This window comes from Capsicum annuum, chromosome 6 (genome assembly GCF_002878395.1).
Source record: "Capsicum annuum cultivar UCD-10X-F1 chromosome 6, UCD10Xv1.1, whole genome shotgun sequence".
NCBI classification, from domain to species: Eukaryota; Viridiplantae; Streptophyta; class Magnoliopsida; order Solanales; family Solanaceae; genus Capsicum; species Capsicum annuum.
The window spans coordinates 215,601,311-215,625,238 of NC_061116.1; the positions used below are offsets into that span (position 1 = coordinate 215,601,311).

At 36.8% G+C, this 23,928-nt stretch overlaps 3 protein-coding genes across 5 annotated transcripts; 1 reads left to right on the top strand and 2 right to left on the bottom strand.

Annotated features, from left to right (window-relative positions):
- Positions 1 to 557: 557 nt before the first annotated feature.
- On the bottom strand, positions 558 to 11,226 carry LOC107873887 (long chain base biosynthesis protein 2a). 2 transcript variants are annotated; one of them, XM_016720820.2, is made up of 13 exons: positions 10,846 to 11,162; positions 10,492 to 10,557; positions 10,277 to 10,365; positions 9,902 to 10,047; positions 9,698 to 9,822; positions 9,527 to 9,620; positions 9,268 to 9,431; positions 8,926 to 9,087; positions 8,069 to 8,195; positions 7,787 to 7,953; positions 7,504 to 7,611; positions 1,917 to 2,012; positions 558 to 1,195 (listed from the first exon to the last, which is right to left on the bottom strand). In XM_016720820.2, the coding sequence occupies exons 1-12, from the start codon at positions 10,969 to 10,971 to the stop codon at positions 1,917 to 1,919; spliced, it is 1,470 nt and encodes a 489-aa protein (XP_016576306.2). In that variant the 5' UTR covers positions 10,972 to 11,162; the 3' UTR covers positions 558 to 1,195. The 2 variants fall into 2 exon arrangements, with proteins under 2 accessions (XP_016576306.2, XP_047269921.1); XM_047413965.1 differs by lacking the exon at positions 558 to 1,195 and adding an exon at positions 1,328 to 1,804 and having other exon boundaries at positions 10,846 to 11,226.
- A 970-nt stretch (positions 11,227 to 12,196) lies between these two features.
- Positions 12,197 to 13,247, top strand: LOC107875836 (mitochondrial import inner membrane translocase subunit TIM14-3). The gene is made up of 3 exons (XM_016722688.2): positions 12,197 to 12,465; positions 12,681 to 12,850; positions 12,932 to 13,247. The coding sequence occupies exons 1-3, from the start codon at positions 12,463 to 12,465 to the stop codon at positions 13,086 to 13,088; spliced, it is 330 nt and encodes a 109-aa protein (XP_016578174.1). The 5' UTR covers positions 12,197 to 12,462; the 3' UTR covers positions 13,089 to 13,247.
- A 102-nt stretch (positions 13,248 to 13,349) lies between these two features.
- On the bottom strand, positions 13,350 to 23,428 carry LOC107875835. 2 transcript variants are annotated; one of them, XM_016722683.2, is made up of 8 exons: positions 23,113 to 23,428; positions 21,173 to 22,558; positions 19,019 to 20,354; positions 16,361 to 16,640; positions 15,835 to 15,942; positions 15,475 to 15,753; positions 14,160 to 14,303; positions 13,350 to 13,863 (listed from the first exon to the last, which is right to left on the bottom strand). In XM_016722683.2, exons 2-8 carry the CDS (start codon positions 22,482 to 22,484, stop codon positions 13,675 to 13,677), a joined length of 3,648 nt encoding a protein of 1,215 aa, XP_016578169.2. In that variant the 5' UTR covers positions 22,485 to 22,558; positions 23,113 to 23,428; the 3' UTR covers positions 13,350 to 13,674. The 2 variants fall into 2 exon arrangements, with proteins under 2 accessions (XP_016578169.2, XP_016578172.2); XM_016722686.2 differs by having other exon boundaries at positions 23,193 to 23,427.
- Between the last annotated feature and the right edge of the window lie 500 nt (positions 23,429 to 23,928).

The window sequence follows — 23,928 nt, forward strand, 5'->3', positions numbered from 1 at the left end:
ACCACTCTATGAGATCTTCGTTGGTTGGAGAGAAATGTTTGTTTATGTCAAGTTTTCTGCACAGTAATTTTACTTACAACAACAAATTCAGTGTATTTCAACAAATAAGATCTAAGAAAGCTAGGATATACACAAATCTTACTCCTATCTTTGTAGAGTAGAAAGGATGGATGTTTTCAATAGACCCTCGGCTCAAGAAAACTCGTGTTTCAGATCATGTTTGAAAAATATGCACTAATAAAAGTACTAAAAGTAAAAATAGTACAAACAACCAAAGTAAAAGGAACATCGGTTTTAATGAAATTAACGTTTTTGGAATGACACTAATAATCAACGAATGACGAGCTCCGCAGAAGAATAAACTAATTAAACGAAAATTAAGCAGCTGAAGTTCAAATTCAAAACGAACACTAATATACTTTGGAAATCTCCAAGACACTGAATATATGGGTGTCAAGGAAAGGTAGATTGTTGGACAGGTCAAAATGGATCGAGATGAATTAGGTCAAGATGAACAAACTAATAATTACTATTCAAGAGAAATAGCCTCTCAACACTAGAATAATATTTCAATGTAATAAATACTGTCAAGTGTATTCATCAATAATAATCAACAAAAACTTTTCCAAGCTCCATAGAAGTCTCACAATCAATATTATCAATAAACTAAGTAAAAAAATGAAAATAAGTCCTAATATTTATAGTCATGGACCATTTATTACACATATGGCTCAAAAGTGACCCAATTCCATAAAAGAGAGCAAGCTGGCCGCTTAAGACCCACATGCCCACGCAGCGCGCAGGTGGCTCCAGGTCGTCGTTTAGCTCCTCTTATCTTCCTGACGATCCCTCCAATGGCTCCCTTGACTACAAGCTATCTCCCACATGTGATTTTGCTCTACTTGGAGCTTGAAATGGACCCTCCACACATATCCTTGTGGCCTTATGATCCTTTGTAGTCGCTCTTGAAATACAAGTCGAGAAAGGTTGATGTTGATTTGGCTTGTATCAAGTTTGTTCACTCTTTGAATGAGAAGCAAAGCAATAAGTCTGAGCATAAAATGCCTAAGGAATCCTTTGAAAAATCATTGCACAGCAGCAACTTTTACTTTCCCAGGGGGGATGATTTGCATAGTATGACCTTTTAGGCCACTCAAAATAATGTCCCCCTTTAACCCAGTGGGCTAAATTTCACCTTGAAAAGTAATTGGATGAAGATATTTAGATCCTTGGGCTAACAAGAGACAATTGAAAAAGTGGCCTAAAAGAAGACCATTTGTGCAAATGCCACAAAATTAGCAACTGGTCCATGTATGAAATTTTGACATGACATGATAAAAACACTCTAAATTATTAACAGCAAAGAACTCAAACCGTCTGAAACTGTCAATACACGCATTACAACCTTCATATTAGCTGAAATTCCATCCTTTGACAGTTTAACAAGTTTCCAGAAACTATTACTGGCAAATAACAGAAAAGACAAAAATAATAGACAATAACAAAGCTGAATTGTATGAGTCTCATCTTGACAGCGAAAACATAGTAGTCGTTTTGCTCCTTGTCCTTCTTTGTACAGTGCTTGTTATTGTCTTCCACTACCATGTAGTTTCCTTCCTCTCCACCTTGAGTCAATATTGAAGATTTGCTTTTTTTCTTTATCACATCTCTATTTTTGTTTTGAGAGAACAAAATATCCATGACTTGGCACCTTGCAGCATTTCTCTTTGGCGAAACATTAGAGAATGCTTACATCGAGGTAAAATTCATGATAAGACTATCCCATGTAGTACACATTACAACTCTGTTGTACAAAAGTTAAAAAAGTTTCACATTTCTCATCCTAATAAAGACATCATGCTTAAATCAATTCTGGACCTCCTTTGGAGAAGTAAACTGAGAAAAGAAAGACATACTCATTCTAGCTTGACTCTGTTTTCTTCCAGCCGCTCTTTGTATAGCTCAGCAGGAAAGTATTTTATGCCCACTAGATCACCAACTTCGCTGATAACCTGACAAAAGCAAGAATTGCTAAGTAACTACCTCGTCACTTGCACCAGTAACGGCCACACTGCCTTTCTTTTCAGATAGGTGTTAATTTACATACGCTGAAATACTAATTGAAACACAGAAATCATCTTCATTCAGGATTCTAATATGATACACTAAATACGCAAGTAGTCTGTTTAAATCTTCTTTTTTATTTTTGTATCTTTTCTGCTGGGAAGACAGAGGGTTCAGGTATACTGTGGTGCTAATCCAGCTGACATTATTTATAGTTCCACCAACTGCCAAACGAGTAATCCAGAAAGATTGATAAACAAGATAGCTCATCTCTTGCAGCTCCTTTTCTTTTTGTTTTCTGATGAAGTTCTTACAGCTGTTCTTATGAGCAAACATAAGGAAATAATTACTCATTCTAAGAAGGTGATGCCTTTAAGTTCAAAGTTTGTCTATGCAGAGGTCCCCGAAGGGACAACCATCCTATTCCACGACTTCCCTCCTTCAAAGTGTAGTTATTGGGCCTTATACCTCTCTTGAAAAAGAACATTTTTTTTAGTGGAGAAGAATGTGAAAGTGAAAAATATTTTGTATGGACATGCAATAGGTTAATCCCTCGTTAATGATGGTAGTGTTAGCATGATGTAAATATTGTATATTAATGTAATCATATATTTTGTATATTAGTGTAATTACATAGATTTGATTTAGTAGTTAAAGAGAATAATAGTGACTTTAGTAAGAGCAGATTTGGTGGGATAGAATAGCGGATTTAGAGGGATAGAAAAACTGATCTTTAGGGATAGGAAGACGGATCTTTAGGGATGGAATCATTGAATATTTTCTAGTTAATGACAAACTCTCAATACTGAGAGGCATTCTACAGAAAATTGACATGGTATCAGAGCTAGGTCCATTCCCGTTTTGGGCTCCCGATCCACGCGTCAGTGCCAGTTGGGCCTGGGCGTGGGGGGTTGTTAGAGTGGGTAAAAGTCCCACATTGGTTGGAGAATGTACTAGTGGTTTGTTATATGGACTTGGGTAATCCTCACCTCTCTTGAGCTAGCTTTTGAGGTTGAGTTAGGCCCAAGGTCTATTCTTGACATGGTATCCGAGCCTTCTCTTGGCTGTCTTGTTTCATAGAGTTCATTTGTGGTTTCTTTCAAAATTTATTTTGAAAATTTCGGTTTTTGTTGATTGTTCCTCGACAATTAACACCTAGGACTTTGATCTTGGTCATTTTGGTTGTTCTTTTTGAGTGTGTTTGTAGTTTTCATAATTATGAGTTCATATCAGTTTGAATCATTCAGTGGTCGTTTTACTGGAAAGATTTTTTCGTCATGGGAGTTTCAGTTTCAGTTATTTGTCACTGGAAAAGAACTATGGGGCTATATAGATGGAGCCGATCCTGCTCCTACTGATCCTACAAAGTTAGGTGAATGGAAGATTAAAGATGCTCGGGTGATGACATGGCATTTAGGGTCAATTGACCCTCTTATTGTTTCTAATCTCAGGCCTTACAAGACAGCTAAGGCCATGTGGGATTATTTACAAAAAGTTTCCAACCAAGATAATAGTGGCTGACGCTTTCACTTAGAGTATGAAATTGCTAATTACTGTCAAGGAGGTCTTTCCATTTAGGATTATTATTCTGGATTTCAGAACTTATGGGCTGAATTTACAGATATTGTTTATGCCAAAATACCTTCCGAATCTCTCTCTGTAATTCAGCAAGTTCATGAGCAAAGCAAGCGAGATCAATTTTTGATGAAGTTACGCTCTGAGTTTGAGAGTGTTCGCTCTAACTTGATGAATCGTGACCCGTCTCCCTCCCTGGATGTTTGTTTTAGGGAATTGCTTCGTGAAGAACAGCGTTATGTCACACAAAATGCTTTCAGGAGAGGAAATGATGTCGCTGTTGCATTTGCTGCTCAAGGTAAAGGTATGAGTAGGGATATGAATAGAACTCAATGCTACAATTGCAAGGAATATGGCCATATTGCTAGAAATTATGGCAAGAAGTTCTGCAATTATTGTAAACAACAAGGACACATTATCAAAGAGTGTCCCACACACCCTCAGAATTGTAAGGTAAATAATTTTCATGCAGCAATAAATGGTTCCACTCTTGAGAACTCATCTTCAGGACCTTCAGGACAAGTTCTTACTCCTGAAATGGTACAACAAATGATCGTATCAGCCTTTTCAGCATTGGGATTACAAGGTATTGATGTTAAATCTAATTTTTGGATTGTTGATTCTGGTGCTTCCAATCATATGACCAACTCAACAAGCATGCTAAAATATGTTCGTAAGTATCAAGGTTCATCACAAATACAGGTTGCTAATGGTAGTAATTTGCCCATTACCAAGGTTGGGGATATTGCTCCAACATTACCAAGGGGCCTAAAGTTGGAAGATTGTTTCCTATACAATTTTCCATTCCTCCTGTTATATCTTTTGCTTGTACTTCTACGGCTAATAAGACTGAGCTTTGGCATAAGCGTCTAGGACATCCAAATTCTGTTGTGTTGTCTCATTTATCAAATTCTGGTTTATTAGGAAGTAAAAATCAATTTTCCCCTGCTTCATTTGATTGTTCTACTTGTAAATTAGGCAAAAGTAAAATTCTTCCTTTTCCTAATTTGGGTAGTTGTGCTACAAAGTGTTTTGATGTTGTTCATAGTGATGTTTGGGGTATTTCACCAATTGTTTCTCATGCTCAGTTCAAGTACTTTGTGACATTCATAGATGATTATAGTCGATTTACGTGGGTGTATTTTCTTTGTACCAAATTTGAAGTATTTTCCATGTTCAAGATATTTTTGACTTACATTGAGACTCAATAATTTTCTACTTGTATTAAATTATTAAGATCTGATTCTGGTGGAGAATATATGTCAAATGAATTCAAAAATTTTTTGCTTGACAAAGGAATTGTCTCACAACGCTCTTGTCCATATACACCAAAACAAAATGGGGTCGCTGAGCGTAAAAATCGTCATCTTTTAAATGTCACTCGTACTTTATTGATTGAGTTCTCTGTCCCATCTAAATATTGGGCTGAAGCTTTGTCTACTGCTGTCTATTTAATAAACAGGCTGCCATCTAAAGTGCTATTTGAGTCTCCATATTTTCGTCTTTATCACAAAAATCCAAGCTATGATAATTTCATATATTTGGTTGTATTTGTTTTGTGCATCTTCCTTTTTCTCAGCGTAATAAACTTTCTGTTCAGTCTACTAAATGTGTTTTTATGGGTTATAGTACTTCACAGGAAGGTTTTCTCTGTTATGATCCATGTTCTAATAAATTTCATGTTTCTAGAAATGTTGTTTTCTTTGAGAATAAGTATTTTTTTCCTACTCATGTTGAGTCATCTCCTGCTTCTCTTCTTCTTCCTACTTTTGAAGATTTGTCATCTTCTTCTGAGAGGTTCAAACCTGGATTTGTGTACGAACGTTGGCGGCCAACTTTACCCCTTTCTGATATTGATCCGCCATCTGAAACTGCACCACAACTAGAATCTGAGAATTCTTCAAGGCCTGCTCCTCTTGAGCCCACTCGACGATCTACGAGAGTATCTCGTACTCCTAATAGGTATGGCTTTTGATCTACTTTATCCACCATTTCTGTTCCAACTTGTTACTCACAAGCTTCTAAGCATGAATGTTGGCAGAAGCCAATGGAGGAAGAACTTTTGGCTCTCAAAGAAAATAACACATGGGATATTGTTTCATCTCCTTCAAATGTCCATCCAATTGGATGTAAATGGGTTTATTCAATTAAATTTCATTCTGATGGAACTCTTGATCGGTACAAAGCTCGGTTGGTTGTTCTTGGTAACAAGCAGGAGTATGGTGTGAACTATGAAGAGACTTTTGCACCGGTAGCAAAAATGACGACAGTGAGAACTATTGTTGCCATTGCTGCTTCCCAAAACTGGACTCTTCATCAAATGGATGTCAAAAATGCTTTTCTTCATGGTGATCTCAAAGAGGATATTTATATGAAACCTCCACCAGGTTTGTTCTCATTGCCTATATCAGATGCATGCAAGTTGAAGCGGTCTTTGCATGGATTAAAACAAGCTCCCAGAGCTTGGTTTGACAAATTTCGGTCTACTTTGCTACAATTCTGTTTTGAGCAGAGCAACTATGACTCATCTTTATTTCTTCGTAAAACATCCACAGGTTATGTTTTCTTTTGGTATATGTCGATGACATTATTATTACAGGAACTGATTCTTCACTAATCGCTAGCCTGCAACATCAACTTAAGGATTCTTTTCATATGAAAGATCTTGGTACTCTTACATATTTCTTGGGTTTGGAAGTTCATCGTGATTCATCCGGTGTGTTTCTAAATCAACACAAATATACCCAAGATTTGATTTCTTTGGCAAGTCTTCAGGATTCCTCCTCTGTGGATACTCCATTAGAATTGAATGTAAAGTATCGCCGGGAGGAAGGCCATCTTCTTCCTGATCCAACTATATTTCGGCAATTAGTTGGGAGCTTAAATTACCTTACTATTATCAGGCCTGATATCTCTTTTGCAGTTCAACAAGTTAGTTAGTTCATGCAAGCTCCCCGTCATCTTCATTTGGTGGCTGTTCATCGCATCATTCGATACCTCCGAGGAACATCTAATCGTCGATTATTCTTTCCTAGTGGTTCGCCTATTCGTCTTAATGCTTTTAGTGATTCTGATTGGGCGGGATGTTCTGACACTCGTCGTTCGGTTACTGGTTGATGCATGTTTCTTGGGGAGTCTTTTATATCTTGGAAGAGTAAGAAGCAAGACCGCATGTCAAAATCTTCAACAGAGGCTGAATATCGAGCAATGTCTACGGCTTGCTCCGAGATTGTGTGGCTTCGTGGACTACTTGCTGAGATTGGATTTCCTCAATCTAATCCTACTCCTCTCCATGCTGACAATATAAGTGCTATTCAGATTGCTACTAATCCGGATTATCATGAGCGTACCAAACACATTGAAGTAAACTGTCATTATATACTAGAAGTTGTAGATAAAGGTGTCATTACTCTTCCGCACGTGTCCAGTGATATCAAATAGCTGATGCATTTACAAAATCAATGGCACGACAACGACATCAGTTTCTGGTCAGCAAATTGATGCTTCTTGATCTACCAGCATCAATTTGACGGGAGATGTTAGCATGATGTAAATATTGTATATTAATGTAATCATATATTGTTGTATATTAGTGTAATTACATAGATTTGATTTAGTAGTTAAAGAGAATAATAGTGACTTTAGTACGAGCAGATTTGGTGGGATAGAATAGTGGATTTAGAGGGATAGAAAAGCTGATCTTTAGGGATAGGAAGACGGATCTTTAGGGATGTAATCATTGAATATTTTCTATTTAATGACAAACTCTCAATATTGAGAGGCATTTAGCAGAAAATCGACAGGTAGGACATAGCTAAACATGCTCATCAGTTGAAATGATAACAAATGCAAGAAAAAGCTAACCTCAAGCGCTTTAATAAGATCATCCCTCGAGTGAGCAGCAGAAATGCAAATCCGTGCCCTGGCCAAAAGTAAAGGAGTAGCTGGAAAAGCAACTGTCACTACTGCCACCTACAGTAGTAGAATATGAAGTAAATATATGTTTTTTTTTTTATAACCGTGGTGTCCAGGTCAGCTTTCGCACACCTCGACTAAATCCACGGGATACCATGTAGTAGGAATAAGCATTTATTGGAGAATAATCTAGTCTGGATGAAGTTGAAACAATAATAGAAAACTGTAATACATTTCGTTTGAGACACTCCCGTGAAAAAGCAGGTATTTTTGCTGGATTATAGAGCATAATGGGCATGACAGGGGAATCATTATCCCCCAGAACCTCAAAGCCCATCTTCTGCAATTCAGAGCGGAAAAAGTTGCTATTTTCACGTATGTGCGCTAGCTTCTGAGCCCCTATAAGAACCAAAGTTGCTCTAATGATCAGTAGACTATCATTATACCCAGTGTCGAGTTGCATTAAGAGTATAATGAAAAGTAGAGTTGCACTTAGTAGGACGAAATTTCTGACCTCTATTAGAACCATCTTCACCGAGTATAACCTTGATGGAAGAAATTATTTGTTGGGCAGCTGGCGGTGATATTGATGTGGCATAGAGATGAGCTGGGCAAGTGTACTTCAGATATTCAATAAGTTCCTATATTGTTGTATCAAATGTCAAAGCCACCTCATATAGATGAAACCATAAATTTACCACAAGAAAAAGCTCAGTGAACACACATCCTACTGAAGTGGAAAGGAAAAGTAAAAGAATCAATCATCCAGACAGTTCACTAGCAGAAACCATGAAACAAAGCATGTAGCTACAGTCGACCAAATCAGTTATACTCGAAGATCAGACAGGACATGCCCGCAGGCCCTGTAGTACATATAATTTCCTACAAGAGTGGTTTTATTATCAGCTGGAATTTGGGATTTCATTCTCGTGCCAATACCCTGGTTTACTGGGTTGCTAAGTTCTTTAGACAAGGTTTCACCTGCTTATGTAATAACATAATTTTCATGCAAAGATCGAGTATACTAGCTTAAGGAAAAAAAATGTAAAAGGAGTATCTAGAAAAAGGCAATGCATAATGAGATGACAGTTACCAATGTAAATCAATTAAGAAACCAACTAAGGCTACCAATGCACAATTTTATTTTAGTTTTTACTATGGTCGGAGCAAGCAGTCATTTTGAACCCACTGAAATGTTAGTAATGAGGCAGCATTAAGCAGATACAATCAGATAATATCCTTGAGAAATATGAAGTTTGATGAAAAGCCAAAGTTATCCAGGAATGTTTCTTCAACTAAGTAATGGTTGGAAAGCTTATAACTCAACCAATGAAAAAGCTAGTCAGTACATTTCGTTTATGAAAATCATACCTTTGATCCTGCAATATAACCCCCACATGATCCAAACGACTTTGTAAAAGTTCCCATCATAATCTCCACATCTGCAGTGTCAACTCCTAAGAGCTCACAGACTCCCCTTCCAGTTCTTCCAACTGCTCCAATGCTATGAGCTTCATCCAGATACACATATGCCTGCAAAAATAGATAGTAGATGAAGACGCATGAAAATCAGCAAAGCTGAGCCTCATAAAGCAGATACATATAATCTAGATGCTCTGATTATAAGAACGAGCTTGGCAGAAAGTATAAAGGATTATTGACACGTCAATTAAAAAAAGAAGTTCCAGGAAAAGACATCAAACGCTATATTACCTTGTACTTCTTGCATATGGCAACAATCTCCGGGAGTTGGCAAAGCTCCCCTTCCATACTGTATATGCCCTCGACCACAACGATTATCTTCTTCCATGGCCTGTGTGTTCTGGGTTGTCCCTCAGCAATATGTTCTCTCAAAACATTCTCCAAGTGTGATGGTGCTAAAGAATAACGGAAATTTAAAGCAAGGACATGACATTGGACACCTCATTGAACGTCATTTCTCAAAGGAACGAGACACCTCGTGAATACTTACTGTTGTGTTGAAAAACACGAATGGTGGCTCCAGAACCTCGAGCACCATTTACAATAGAGTTGTGGTTCAGAGAATCACTGATGATCAAACCTCCCTGCAAATGACCATAATCAAAAAGCCAAATAAAATCACAAGTATAAAACAAGAATGGAACTTATTATAGCTCTATACCTTTCCAATTAAGACAGGAAGAATAGCCGAATTTGTCACATAACCCATACCAAAAACAATAGCAGCTGGTTTTCCAACAAAATTAGCCACACATTCTTCCAATTCACTATGTAGTGTTGTGGTGCCTGACCAGACAATTTTCGTAATCAATGTTTACTTATGCAGAAAGATGCATAGTGCAAAATTGAACAGGATCATGCCCACCTCCATCAACACGGGTACTGCATGTGCTTGGAGAAAATCTTTTCAAAGATTCAATGACACGTGGGGTACAGTATTCATCAGAGGCCGCAAAACCAAGGTAATTATATGACCCCAAGTTCAGGCACCTTGAAACTTTTGTGGTCCGCCTGTATAGAATCAATTTTAAGTAGACTGAACACTAAAAAGAGTGTTTCGAAATCTTAAATTGTACAACAGAGAAATATTCATACATCACCAGTCAAGCTGTAGTAACTTTCTATCCATAGAGTTCCCTTTACAGTATTAAAAAGAGCAACCAAAGAATCACGAATCGAAATGAAGCATTTTTAGAAAGTTAAATAAACAGATTAACCAAAGCAAATGAGGTGTACTAACTTCAGTGTCTTGTTATTATCATTGGACACACGCTCCACTACATCAAACCAAGCATCAGGAGGACTGCATATTGGCCTTCCAAAACAATCCTAAACAAAATATAAATCCTCATTTAGCATTAGACAGCTATTGAGTTAACAGAATTATACTAATTCAAGCATAAACCATGACAACTCTGCAACAAGTGTTGTAAATGCAGTATGATGATTAAGTACCTGAATGCGAAGATACAACCGACGGATATAGAAATCTTCAAGTCCTAAGCAGATAGGTGCATATCCCTGCCATTAATTATAGAGTTAATAGTCAAAACCACATATCCCCATTTTTTGAGTTTCATACTGGAACTACACGTGCGAGTTTTCTAACTGAACTATTTATCAAAACACATCTCAATTATCAATTACGATGGTGATATTTCACGTAGAAAAAGTGAAAAATCAATAGTTGTATTGAGCTTTGATAAATATTTTTAGTTAGGAAACTCACATAGTTCGTTCATGTATGAAACTCGAAAAGCTGTAATAGGTCGAAACGTAAATAAGAGCAGGAGAGAAATTCAACGGTACCTGTAGATTACTAGCGTGCCACCAATCGAAGATTTTTCTGAAGAAATCACGAAATTGGCCAAATGCAAAGAGCAAGCCGTAGCTGAAATAGGTGGTCAACGCAGTCAGATATGGAATGGTGATCATTCTCACTATCGGAGATCGGAGCTCCGGCGAAGTAAGGAGAATTCAGATCTCCGATCCCGATCAGATAGAGTGAGGGTGGGGGTGGGGGTGGACAAATTTTGAATTAAATACTAATATACAACTGTTAGAAATCCAGTTTATTTCGGTAGTCATTTACTAGGTGAAATGTGATCCGTAGTATATTTGATTGAAAAGTAATTTAGAGATATAAAATTTCAACTTTCACAATTTTTCAAAGTTATTTAATTTCCAAATCTTCTACAACTTTAACTACAAAATACTTCATTTTTTAAATTGTAACAAAATATTATTCAAATGTTGTATTGGCTAAATTATGAATATGACGGTTGAGAATTAGTCAGATTCAGCTCAACGAATATAATTCTAACCTGAATAAAATATAAAATCACATTGAGTTCAATGTTCTAACTCGCTCGAAACTTGGTGCAAGTGATAGCTTTCTTTCTACCAAAACATTATGATCGGTGATTTATCTACAATCGATAAAGATAAGCTTCATCCAGTAACTAGTTACGCAAAAGGTATAATGCATAAACACACGCTCAAATCTTGCTTCAGTGGGCAAATAAGCACTACAACTTTGAGAATGCATATCTAAACATCTCAAAACTTGGTCTCAACTGAAAATCAACTCATTCTAATGGTGTCTTGTGGATACCTAATGCTGATGTGGCAGATGAATTTTGAGGATACCTAGACACGATCATTTTACAAGTTGGAGGATTCAACGGATACACAATGCAGATGAGTTAAGATGTCTAGATGTGCATACTCAATCTTGAAGCATTTACTTGTCAATTGAGGTCAAATTTAAGTGTTTGTTTTTACATTACATCTTACACAAAATCAAAAATCAATGCACTTCAACAGTTACAGACGCACGCAGAAAATACTCCAACGTATAGAAAATGATCATCACAAGGAGCTTGAAACACGCAAGATGTTGCATGAGAAATTACTATAGATATACCTCTTTCAAATTTTCGATAGATTTTTATGACAAGAATTCTATAAGCTCTTACGTCTTAACTTTGTATAGCGACGTACTCAAGTTTTTACTCTTCCTAAGTTTTTAAGAAATTATTTAAAAAATATATTGTTGCCATCAATCAAATATACAATAAAATATCTAGTACAAGTGGTTGGGAAAAAAGAATGAATCCTAATAATTCCTTTTTTTGATTACACATTGGACCGGCTAAAATAGGGTGAACGAGTGGAATCCTCTAGAACAACTAATAACTAAAAATAAGAACCGCCATCTAAAATTTCTTGATGCCCAAGCCAACCACCTTTTCAACGGCAATTTGTATAAATTCCCTGTTTCCAACATTCACCATAAAATAAATTTACTATTTTTAGCAAATTGATGATTCTGAAATCTTTATCAAATTTAGAATCTGATCATTCATTTATGTTCAAGGAATATTTTGAACCCTGAATATTGTTTCAAGTCTTGCGACTTCCCTCATGGTAATTAATTAATTAATCTTTCACTTTGCTTATCGATTTCTTTTTGTTTCATATTCTTCATCTTTTGTTTTAGGAAGATTCTGGTTAAGTATAATTTAGCATGAAAAGAGATTGCTTTGCTATCTATGCAAGGATCTCTGTGAATTGTATTGTTAATCACATTCATTCCTTTTAGATATACTTACCCAAGTGCTTCGGGTGCTTTCTCTATTCAGTCATCTCCATTAGTTGTGGGAACTACCATAGGTGCTGCTGCTTTGGGAGCTAGATACTTGATAAGAGCATGGCAAACATTCAAAGCAGCACCTCGAGTTCGGAGGTTTTATCCTGGCGGCTTTGAAAGGAATATGACGAGGCGAGAAGCAGCACTAATTCTCGGTGTCAGGTGTGATGATCGATCTTACCCGGTTTTAGTGTAATACCAACGATCAATTGAATTGCTGCTTATGTTCGTCGTCCTTACCAGGGAAAGTGCTGTACTGCAGAAGATCAAGGAGGCTCACAGGAGAGTGATGGTAGCAAATCATCCAGATGCCGGCGGCAGCCACTATCTTGCCTCCAAGATTAATGAAGCCAAGGACGTCTTGTTAGGGAAAACCAAGGGAGCTAATTCCGCATTCTAATTCACTTCTATTTTTATTTCTCAACAGCTTCATCATAATCAGCACGCATATACCGAGTCTAAAATGAACATTTTTTATGTGGCAAAATTGTATCATCTACTCTCATAATTTTCATGTAATGCAACCACAAGTAATTCTTATTTAATATCGACTTGTGTCTTCCCTATTCCTCTTTATCTGCATACGGTATGTATCTAGGTGGCGGGTGCACTTCGCCTACTGTTTCTTTAACTTCAACTAACTATATACACAGCATGCTTACGCTCCCTACAAAACCAGAGCATTTTGCATATTATATCTTTCGCGAAATGTCTCTGCTCTTGCTTTCATTCTGATACATAGTAGCAACCCAAAACTGGATAAGCACCTATTTCACAAGCTATCACTAAGTACCTAAAAAGAATTAGTAGACATCATGTACAAAACAGAATGCAAAGACGAGCAAGACACTGAAAATTTTAATGCGCTCAATTTGTGTTGACTAGGAAAACACCCAGTTTGGACAACTTTCTTCATATGTCATCATCACTGGAGAATCCGAATTGAAGCAATAGAAAAACTTTGGTGCCAAGAGACCTCACATAATTCATGACGATATTGGCTCATATGGATATGACAGCCATGGGTGTTTTAGAGCCTCTGAGGCAGAAGGCCGCTTCTTTGGGTTAACTTCTAAAAGATGAGCCACAAAATCAACGAAATCTTGATCTCCCATAGGTAATCGATACCTTAAGGATGTCTTTTTGGGTATTAAGTATTCCAATCTGTTTGTTTCCTACAAAAAGGAAAAAAAAAAAGAGGAATCAATTATCTTGACCTGTGTATTATTGCATGTATTCTTATGGAACATCCATGCCATGGCATACTCATTGGACATGGGTGGTACGTCAAGGTAAAGGAAGGATCCATGTTACATAACCTCCAAATAAATCAGGTTGTTGATACATGAAAACATTGCTCGTTATATGTCACTCGACGTATTAATCTCTTGAAGATGAGACATGGTAAAACAGGTGACCACCCCGAAAAAAGAAATTGAAATGAAGAGTGGAAAACGAGAGGAAATTTTACCTGATTTCGTTCATATAGCATGTGGTTTTTGGTGAAATATTTGTAAGTGTCTCGTCCTTTGACGAGCATCTCTTGGTCAATTGGACCTGTGATACCAAGTACCCTAGCAAGTAACGTCGCAGGAGAGTCATTCTGGAAAAGGACCTGCAAACATGGAAAATACATATGAACTCCCACTAATAGCGAAATTCAAAACAGAACATAAAGTTAAATTTGGACGATATTTCGAATATGAACTGAATAATACAAAACTTCGATTTAAGCAAATTTCTGACAGTGGCATGCCCAATGTAATTTGATGGAGTCAAGTTATGCATTAGGAAACTTTATATTTCATTCAATTATCAATATTTTCTCTAAATCAGACAACAAACATTTGCATTAACAAGGCATAAACAGTTGCTAACACGTTTATTGTTACAATCATACTCTTGTTACTTCTCTCAGAGCTGAATCTTTCTCGAGCGACTAATATCCAGTTGACAAATTTTACCTTATCGCCAAAAAATATCCCATTGACAAAGCAAATGTCAAGCTATGAGAAATGGTTTATGTTATACCTCTTACTTCATGAATAATTATAAAAATAAAGTCTTAAAAAAAATTTCACAAGGTCTTAGTTGCGAAGATTTTCTCTCAATAGAAAAAACAGGATCAAACCCAAAATCGATAGTACATGTCGCACAGTAGATCTGATAAAAATCCCCTAAAGACTACTCATCAGGAGCAACAATTCTTCTTGCACGTCAGATATTGGTTTCTTCTGATTCTAACATAAGACAGGAGTAAATGACTAAGTAGTGAGATCGAAGAATGGTCTCTAAATGCCCGCCAAAAGAAGTTTCATATTAGGATTACTGGGGCTTCCAAAAGATTTGTTGCCAATAGTAACGGGAGACATAATTTTTTTTGATAACTGAGAAATCCCCAAAAGTCAATAGCACATGGTTTGAAACTCGGTGGAGGGTAGGTCAGTCTCTTTACACTTCTCTACTTAAATTCCAGATTTTTGTCTGCGGAAATATTTGAAACTGTGATCTGCACCCAACCGGCTAACCCATAGTCCCATACATCACGTGCTATGTTCATACTGCTAGACCAAAGCCCTAGGGGCTAACTCCAAAATATAATGATGCTTGCGTTTGTCAAATTCATCAATCTGGAAGAGCGGAGAAGGGGATAAAAATGAAAAAAGGAAATAAGCACTCAAGAGCTTGCAGGCATGATGGAGAACATACCCACTATAAAATCACGTTAACAATATAAAATTGAGAAAATAATCAATATGGGGTGTGTGTAAAGAACAAAAACTTACATTGCCCGTGCAAAGTTCTGCCAAGATGCAGCCAAGGGACCAGATATCTATCTTTTTATCATAAGCAAGCCCTAAAATAACTTCCGGTGCGCGGTAGGATCTTGATTGGACGTAAGAACAAAGATGATCTGTTTCAAAACAACTGCTACCCAGATCAATTACCTTCACCTCACATCTACTGTAGCTTTTCACCAATATGTTTTCGGGCTTCAAATCACAATGTATGAGCCCAAGGCCATGCAAGAACTGAAGAGCCTCTAAACACTGAATAGTGATCGACTGCACAACAGGTTTATATAAAATTCATCACACAAGATATCATTAGCACCAAATATCTATAAATATATTGATCCAACAAACCTGCAATCTCGGCATGGTAAAGTAGACTTCTCCACCAGATTCTCTATTGAATTTTTGGAATTCATACAGATTGGCCTTCAGTAGTTCACATACAATTAACAAATGTTCCTGAAAACAGACACAAAGATCAGTGCCAAATTTTTATGACCAAGAGCTTCTGTTTTTTTGAGACAGGTAAATTAAAGTGACCAAGAGCTTCTTTAGCATACATTCAGGATGATACGTCAATGAGAAGTATACAACGGTATTGCATAAGCTCAAAAGGCACATCAATATTTCTTCCCTCTTCATATTTGATCACAGAAAATGTTGTTCTCAAAGTATGGAGTTTGGAAAGCAAAAATTTTTGTTCTCAAACTATGGAGTTTGGAAAGCAAAAATTCCATTGACCACTATCCCGTTGTACGCTAGCTAAGGTAATAAAGCAACAATCCTATACAGGAGTTGCATAAAAGCTTTTGCAGAAATATTTCCACTAGTATATAAAACAGTAAGATATACATAATTTTATAAAGCTACAACTTACTCGATAATAAAAATAATCATACAACCGAAGTAGGTGGTACTTGTCGGCAGGATCATGCTTGTTGACAAATTTGAGAAGCTTTATTTCATCAAGACTCTGATCAAAAAAATCTTTGTTGTTCTTTATAATCTTAACACAGACATCCATGCCTGTATGAAGATCATGTGCTTGTACTGCTTTACTGAATGCAGCAGATCCAAGATACTCAGTTACTTGATATCGCCCAGCTATAACTGAATTTAAAACAACCTGGAAACTTTTGTCCTCCTCAAACCCAGTTCTGAGTTAAAAAAAAAAAAGAACTTCCATTAAACACCAAAATAACACCTCAAAGCCTGAAATATAGAAACTATTTGAGGTCAAGAAAATTCAAAACATGTTCATTTTATAAGGGAAAATTCAGAACCTGACAGGATGCATGAAGAGACAATTGCGGAAAGAAAGCTTGTTACTTAAGTTGGAGAAACTTGCCAAGGTATATTTTCCAAAGGTAATACAGAAATAAATCAGAACATATATGTTGAAATTTACAAGGTTAAAACATGTCTTGCTGAAGTCAATAAGATTGACTAGCTACAATCAAATAGATAGACAAAACTCTCTTTATGTCACTAGCCTAGTTTCATCAACACCGAGTGCATAAGGAAAGTGGGAAACTACAAATTAATCTGGAACTTCTAAGTAGCTAAATGGAAGTGATGCAGTTACAGAGCTAAAGATCAGAGTTCCCAAAGAATTTTCAAAAGCCTCTCGTCATTCCTCAAAGACTGCAGTGGAATTCCTTCCAAGTAAATACAGTTCAAGCCAAACGTACAAACTTCTACAGCTCCCTTCACAATTATTATCGATCAGGTAACAAATTTGGCTACAGATATGTACATGGAAAGTGGAGAGAAGCACAGTTTTGTGAATGTATGAATATCATATCTATAAGAGTCTAGCTTTAATACAAGAATACATTATGTACAAAAACCAACTTATCATGCACCCTAAAGGGACATTGCATAGTCTAATTACTAAGCGACCCTGTTTTTGTTAGGCATGAAATAGAGTTTTAAGCAGGCAACTATTTCCTAACATCCTACCACAATCAAAAATCTTATCAACAACTGTAAACTAGCAAAAAACTTGGGGTTGTTTGGTTCATATACTAGTTATAAAAGGATTATAGTGCAAGGATTGGTAATGCAACAATTAATAATGAAGGGATTGTTACGCATTGTTTAATAATGAGGAGATTAGTTATAAATGAGAAGGGGAGCCTTGGAGTAATTGGTAAAGTTGCTGCCATGTGACCTAGAGGTCACGGGTTCAAGCCTTGGAAACGGGCTCTCTGGCAGAAATGCAAGGTAAGGCTGCGCGTACAGTACACCCTTGTGGTGGGTCTCTTCCCCGGACCCTGCACATAGCGGGAGCTTTAGTGCACCGGGTTGTCCTTTTTTTTTCTTTTAGATTAGTTGTAAATGAATAACTTACCTTAAAAGGGCATTTTTTTCCTTTAAATAGCTTAATCCCCACATTGTTAATACCCATATCCTTATCCAACATTTTTTTTAATTTTTATAACTGTGGTGTCTGCGCAAGTTTGTGCGCACCCCGACTAATTCCACGGGATACCTTCTACCTTCCCACCAACACAAGTACAAGGTAACTTTGTCCAACAAGGCTTGGACAGATGGGAAGAATCACATTCTTATTCCACATTCTGTCCCAGATAACATAATACAATAGATTCCTGCATAACCTAGTGCAAGTATTATTAATATTGAAAACAAAACGCTACATTTGTTATGCGTTGATTTTATGTTGAAATTAATATTCCAAACAATCGAACAAACGACCCCTTAGTTATGAGCATGTATGTTGAATTTAATGCCAAAATTCTCAAAACATAAGCTCCCCGTGACTTCTACTATGTCCTTTCCCCTTCATATCCAGTGGAAATAAGACCATTATATATAATCTTTTCATGATCCGTATATAATGCAAACTGAATATTTATCTAAATGAAAACATACAAAATCCGCTTTGCACCCTTTTCAGCATAAATGAGGCCCAACAAGAAATTTATGATATTTTAAACTCCTTTTCTATCTTAAACCTAAAATTTCAGCTAAAAATGAGGTCCATCAAGGATTGCAACAATGAAAAGGGAAAATGTAACTTTTTGGCTAATTCAGACGGTTCAGGTTGCATAGGCTAGCATCGCCCAGAATTTATTCTTGGGGAGAATTGCTTTCACTGGTTTCAGTGATGACTGCTTAACTTTACTATGTTGTCAGAGCATGCTAATAAGTTCTCTGACTCTACATATAGCTCAATATATGTTAACGACGGGAGCTCCCAAAGCTATAGGAGAGCTTTTCATTGACTTACGGGAGCTCCCAAAGCTATAGGAGAGCTTTTCATTGACTTACTATATCTTCACATCCTGAATGAAGTACATGTTTCTAATGTATTCCGTACATAACCTCTCTCTTATCACAGTTTAAATCTATTCTTGATCAGTACAGCACTGAAGAAAACCAACATAAGGAGTAAGAAAGATGAAGACTGTAACTGCATATATGAAGCAGTTTCCTTCAGTCTGGAATAATATCAAACCACTGGTATTATGTCCACTCAAATTCAAAAGAAGCAACAAGAGATTGAACATGCCTGTTTTTCCTATGCACAATCTTAAGTTCAAAAGTTTCAAATTCCTCTTCTTGTGCCATGATCTGCTTGACTTGTTCCTGAACAGCAACTGCTTCCTCATCCTCCAATGACTCCCCCAAATCTTCCACTCTGGCACTGGCTACTTCTGTGCCCTCGTGTTTCTTTACATGCTCCCGTTCTACATAACCATAATTTGAAAAAGATGAAGGGCTAGAACTTACTGATCCTACAGCAATTTTGTTGCTTTCATCTCTTGAGCTCTTGATAGGTGATGACTCATTGCTTTTGCGGCTCAAAGAACCTAGCATGTCATCATTTGCAATCTGACTGGCGTGAGCTTCATCAGTGATAATAGCATTGCCTTTGCTTGACCATAAAGATTTGCTCGAACTTGTATGAATCAACTGACCATCTCTGGGAAGGGCAAATGAGAAGTCTCCAGGTAAGTGATTTGTTGGTACAGATCCTCCTTTATCAGTACCCGAGACACACTTATCAGATCTCAGCTCAACTGTTTTCTCATATCTGTTTCTTATCTCAGAATAAGGCTTATCTGAATCAGGAGGTATGTGTCTTGCCCCACCAATACTGGAATCATGATCATGGAAATACCCTATTTCCCCCTGACAGCTCCTTCCAACAAAACTTCCGCGCACTTCACTACTGACATCAGCAGTATCACTGTTAATACCTACACCAATAGACCTAACTGAACCATGCTGATCACCGTCCACATAAATATCATCCAATCGGGACCTTTCACGCTCATTCAAGGCCCTATCATCTCCTAACATGGCAAATTCACTTGTTTGAGTAACAAATCCTTGCCAAACAGGCTCTTCACACATCAAATTCAGTTCTTCTTTATCCATCAACTGTCTGTCGTATTGGGCAATCGTGTTAGTTCTCCTATACATTTCAGTTTCACAAAGCACTACAGGATCATCTGAAGGGCCAACCGGATCAACATTCTTTGATAGGAAATATCTCTCACCTGATAAGTAGGAATCTTCCTCTGCAAAAGATTGCTCATCATCCTCTTTGTTTTCCTCTCGTTGAGGATCTGGAACACTACCATGTCCTGTTCCCTTTTCATTATCACTAGGGTAATCAATTTCATGAGCTAAGAACCAGGACTCATCTTCGATAGGTTGTCTCGTATAGCCAGCATCGTCGTCGTCATCATATTCATCGGAATCCCAATATTCATTGGGGAAGTCAACATATTCATTCAATCCATCACTAATAGTAGCAAAACCAGAAACAAGCTCAGAAGTGTCCTCAGCAATGCCTTGACTCACAGACAACCAACTGCCTCCGCCAATCCTTTTTCCACCTGATGATCAGTTGAATAATGATGATTATTCCATGAGACATCAATCAAATTGGCATAGATAAGCTCCAAAATATAACACAAGGATAAGTAGACAACATCATCAGGTCAAGTTTTTTTTCTAGAACTACCTCAGAACCCAAAATTGGTGGAAGAGCGGAAAGCTAAGTTTGTGTCGTCTCAGAAGTCTACTGAGTAACTTACATGCAAGAGTCCCTTCGCAAACAAGATTTTTCTTGATAACAGAGAAATCCCTAAGCTATGCATGATTCAAAACACGGTGGTACAATCACAAACAAGATATTTTACTCGCTTTTTATAAGAACAATCGAAAACAAGATTTAGGATGCTCCACAGTCCACATTACAAGCAGCTGATTAGCAATACAGATCATCCATTTACCATCAACGGCAAGAGAAGCCAAAACCCTCTCCTCCCACCAGCCATAAGAAACAGTACAGAATAGGACAATGATTAAGCAACCTAGATAAATATCATTTAATAGTCCTCCATCAGACATACAGTCCTGGGGCACATAGGTAGTCCAGTCCTAAACAAAAATATAAAAGGTTGATGACTTGGAAGCATTTCTTTTAACAGAGGTTTAACATTATTTATTCCCTCTAAATTGCATCTTTTTTTTGTTCTTTTCTAATCCGGCAACGCTTTCAGGGCCTCATTTTGAATCCTTCATTCAATTTGTGACACGCAAAATTCCCCCTGAGAATTTCGGAGCCATTTAGCAATTTTTGTATGTCCAAGAACAGGCTAAATTTTTCATCCAAAACTACAAGATAAAATCAGTGAGTAGACAAGCAAACCTGAATTGGTAAGCTCTTGTCCAATAGGAACATCTAGAAATGAACCTATGGCATATGTATTGTCACCATTTGTAATCTTTGAGCCATGTCCATCTAGTTCAAACTTTTCCTCACAATGAATATCGAAGGACTTCTCTTCTGACTTGATTCTAACAGGTGGCAATCTGGGTAGTTCTTCCTTCTGGCTTTCAGATATAAGTGAAAAGCCTAAGCTGCTGAAATCTTTTGGTTCATTTCCTGGTGTCTTCCCCAGATAGATAGCTCTTCCGACCTCATCAACTTGCTCTTTCGTTGTATTCCTAACACCATTACCCTCTGTTATCCTTTTACCAACCTTGTTACCACCAGTACAAATGTTGTGCTCATAACTTGTGAAAACATCTCCTTTGGACAATGGGAAAACAGTTTCCACGGAGTAATCTTTCCAAGGCTCAGATGAAAGGTTAGTTGATTCATCACTTTTTGACCTAGGATTACTAACAATTACATCTTTGGATGTCCCGTTTAGTTTAATTTGGCGATTAGACTCTTTGAGTTCACTATTTTGACTTCCATGTTTTGGTTCCACATTGTCTTTGCTGGTAATTCCAGGCCACGACATTCTCTTTTCACCAGAAAAACTGACATCTTCCCCAGATTTTGCGTGAGCCTTTCCACTATCAAAGACCTCAGACGAATTTAACCTCAACTTACCACAATGTACCAAGTTTGAGAAGTCCTTGGCAGCACTACTTCCACCATCATTCAGATAAGACACAAGAGAACCATTATTGGGATTATGTACCAAGCCTGAAAAGTCCTTGGCAGTACTAGTTCCACCATTGTTCCGATACGACACAAGAGAAACATTACTAGGATTGTAGTTCCACGAGTACATATCAATCATAGTATCCTCGGGATTGTTGCAGACACTGAAGGTTTTATTGTATGTCCCAACAGATTCATTATGTTCCTTCTTCTTCCCAACATACGTGACATTTTTCAAGTTGCAATTTGAGCCATTACTCCCAATCTCACATTCTATCTCCTTAACGATAAGCTCCTTTGAAGTTTCACCACTGCTCCTCGAACTTGCCTCCTTCAAAACCTCCCCACCATTTCGACAGGCCATACCGAGATTCTCCCTGGTTACTTTACCCCCATTTGCTTCTAACGTTCTGCTCAGCTCTTCATCCTCTAGAGTAAGCTTCTCTGCCACACCATTCAGGTCAGAACGTTTATTCATCTCACCACGCAAAGCAGCCTCCGCCCCTGTAAATTTGTTCTTTCGCAGAAATTCCAGTATCGCATCTAAAGATGTAAAGTCCGCCATTCGATACAGTGAAAAACTCAAAATTCTTGCAAATAGTCAACTGCTACAAACAACATTCAAGTTTTCAACCCAACCTGAATAAAAAAAACAAAGAAAATAGTAACAGAATGAGAAGAGCCAATAACAAAAAGAGCATAGTAAGTTCAAAAACACTATTCCAGAAGTTGACAACACATAGGCAGAATTAAGAAAAATTACAATATCAAATGTGGACCAAGTTGGGCGTTGATTGACTTAGAAACACAAAATTGGAAATACCCATTTTTTACTACTTATATGCTATTAACCCCCAGATAACATAGGATTGTACAATCACAAGAAAACAAAAAATTTAAGGATAAAACTCCTGAAACAGAAAGTTCAACATAAGTTCAGTAACAAGAAACAAGTGGAATAGTGCACTAAATTCCAATATTTTATTGAAAACCAAACACCCAAAAAAAAAACCCTAGCTAGATTTTCCACACAGCCATTCAAAGATCTCAACTTTCTCAGCAAATTACAGAGTTCAAAAAAAACTTTAACTGATAAAGGAAAAAGAAAATCAAGAACCGAAAAGGGTTAAAAATGGGCAAGATTCTAAAAAAAGGAATACCAAAATGATAAAGAGAGGAAAATGGCAACTCACGGATCGAAGGAAAAAGAAAACAAGCAACACCCAATTGAAAACATCGTCAAAAAAACACATCATATCCAAGTGAGCCTCACCGGAGCTGAATATTAAATGCTTCCATTCACATTACAACAAAATGGGAGCATTTTGATTTTCAACTTTTTGCTCCTCTCTTTGTGGGCTCTTTCAATTTTTTATTCTCTCTTTGTTGTGTTCTTTGGTGTTCACCTTTGGCTTAGCTTTCCTTGCTTTAATCCCTTTTTCTCTTTTGTTCCGCCGAGGAAATATTCCAGGTCTGGTTCAACATTTCATATATATCAGTAATATTTTTTGGAAAAACTCTTTGTTATAAAACAAAATTATGGTTTAATGCTATTTTATGTAATTTTTAAACACGTATTATTTCATCTCAAAATGATTCAAGTAAATAAATATTATATTACACCTGTGCATATTTGCACTTTAAAATAAATACAATTCTTTCACCCATAAATAAATGTCTTGAGTTTGAGATAGTATTTAAATATTATTGCTCTTTTAAATCACAAAGGAGATGAAATTTCAGAAACAAGAGAAAATGATTTATATTATGTGGCTGACAGAACAAGATCTCTATAGTAATTACTTCATTACTATTATGATCTTCATTTAATAACTCCATTTTAATCGTTTTTTTTATAGACATATATTTTATAATCAGGTATTTTTCCATTTCATAATAATTGAAATGTTGAAAATTTGATACACATATTAAGGAAAAAAAAAATGTAAATTAGTTATATTTTTTTATTTTTCAAACTCTAAAAACTTAATAATGATCATGCTAACTCT

What these genes read in the sequence shown, in the direction of transcription:
- LOC107873887 (XM_016720820.2), bottom strand. Translation starts at nt 10,971, where the DNA reads ATGATCACCATTCCATATCTGACTGCGTTGACCACCTATTTCAGCTAC. An exon ending in CAGTACCCGTGTTGATGGAG is followed by an intron (nt 9,823 to 9,901) that starts GTGGGCATGATC and finishes TTGTCTGGTCAG; the next exon opens with GCACCACAACACTACATAGT. An exon ending in CCATATGCAAGAAGTACAAG is followed by an intron (nt 9,088 to 9,267) that starts GTAATATAGCGT and finishes CTATTTTTGCAG; the next exon opens with GCATATGTGTATCTGGATGA.
- LOC107875836 (XM_016722688.2), top strand. An exon ending in GCACTAATTCTCGGTGTCAG is followed by an intron (nt 12,851 to 12,931) that starts GTGTGATGATCG and finishes CGTCCTTACCAG; the next exon opens with GGAAAGTGCTGTACTGCAGA.
- LOC107875835 (XM_016722683.2), bottom strand. Translation starts at nt 22,484, where the DNA reads ATGGCGGACTTTACATCTTTAGATGCGATACTGGAATTTCTGCGAAAG. An exon ending in CAGAACTTTGCACGGGCAAT is followed by an intron (nt 14,304 to 15,474) that starts GTAAGTTTTTGT and finishes CCATGTTTGCAG; the next exon opens with GTCCTTTTCCAGAATGACTC. An exon ending in TGCTATATGAACGAAATCAG is followed by an intron (nt 13,864 to 14,159) that starts GTAAAATTTCCT and finishes TCCTTTTTGTAG; the next exon opens with GAAACAAACAGATTGGAATA.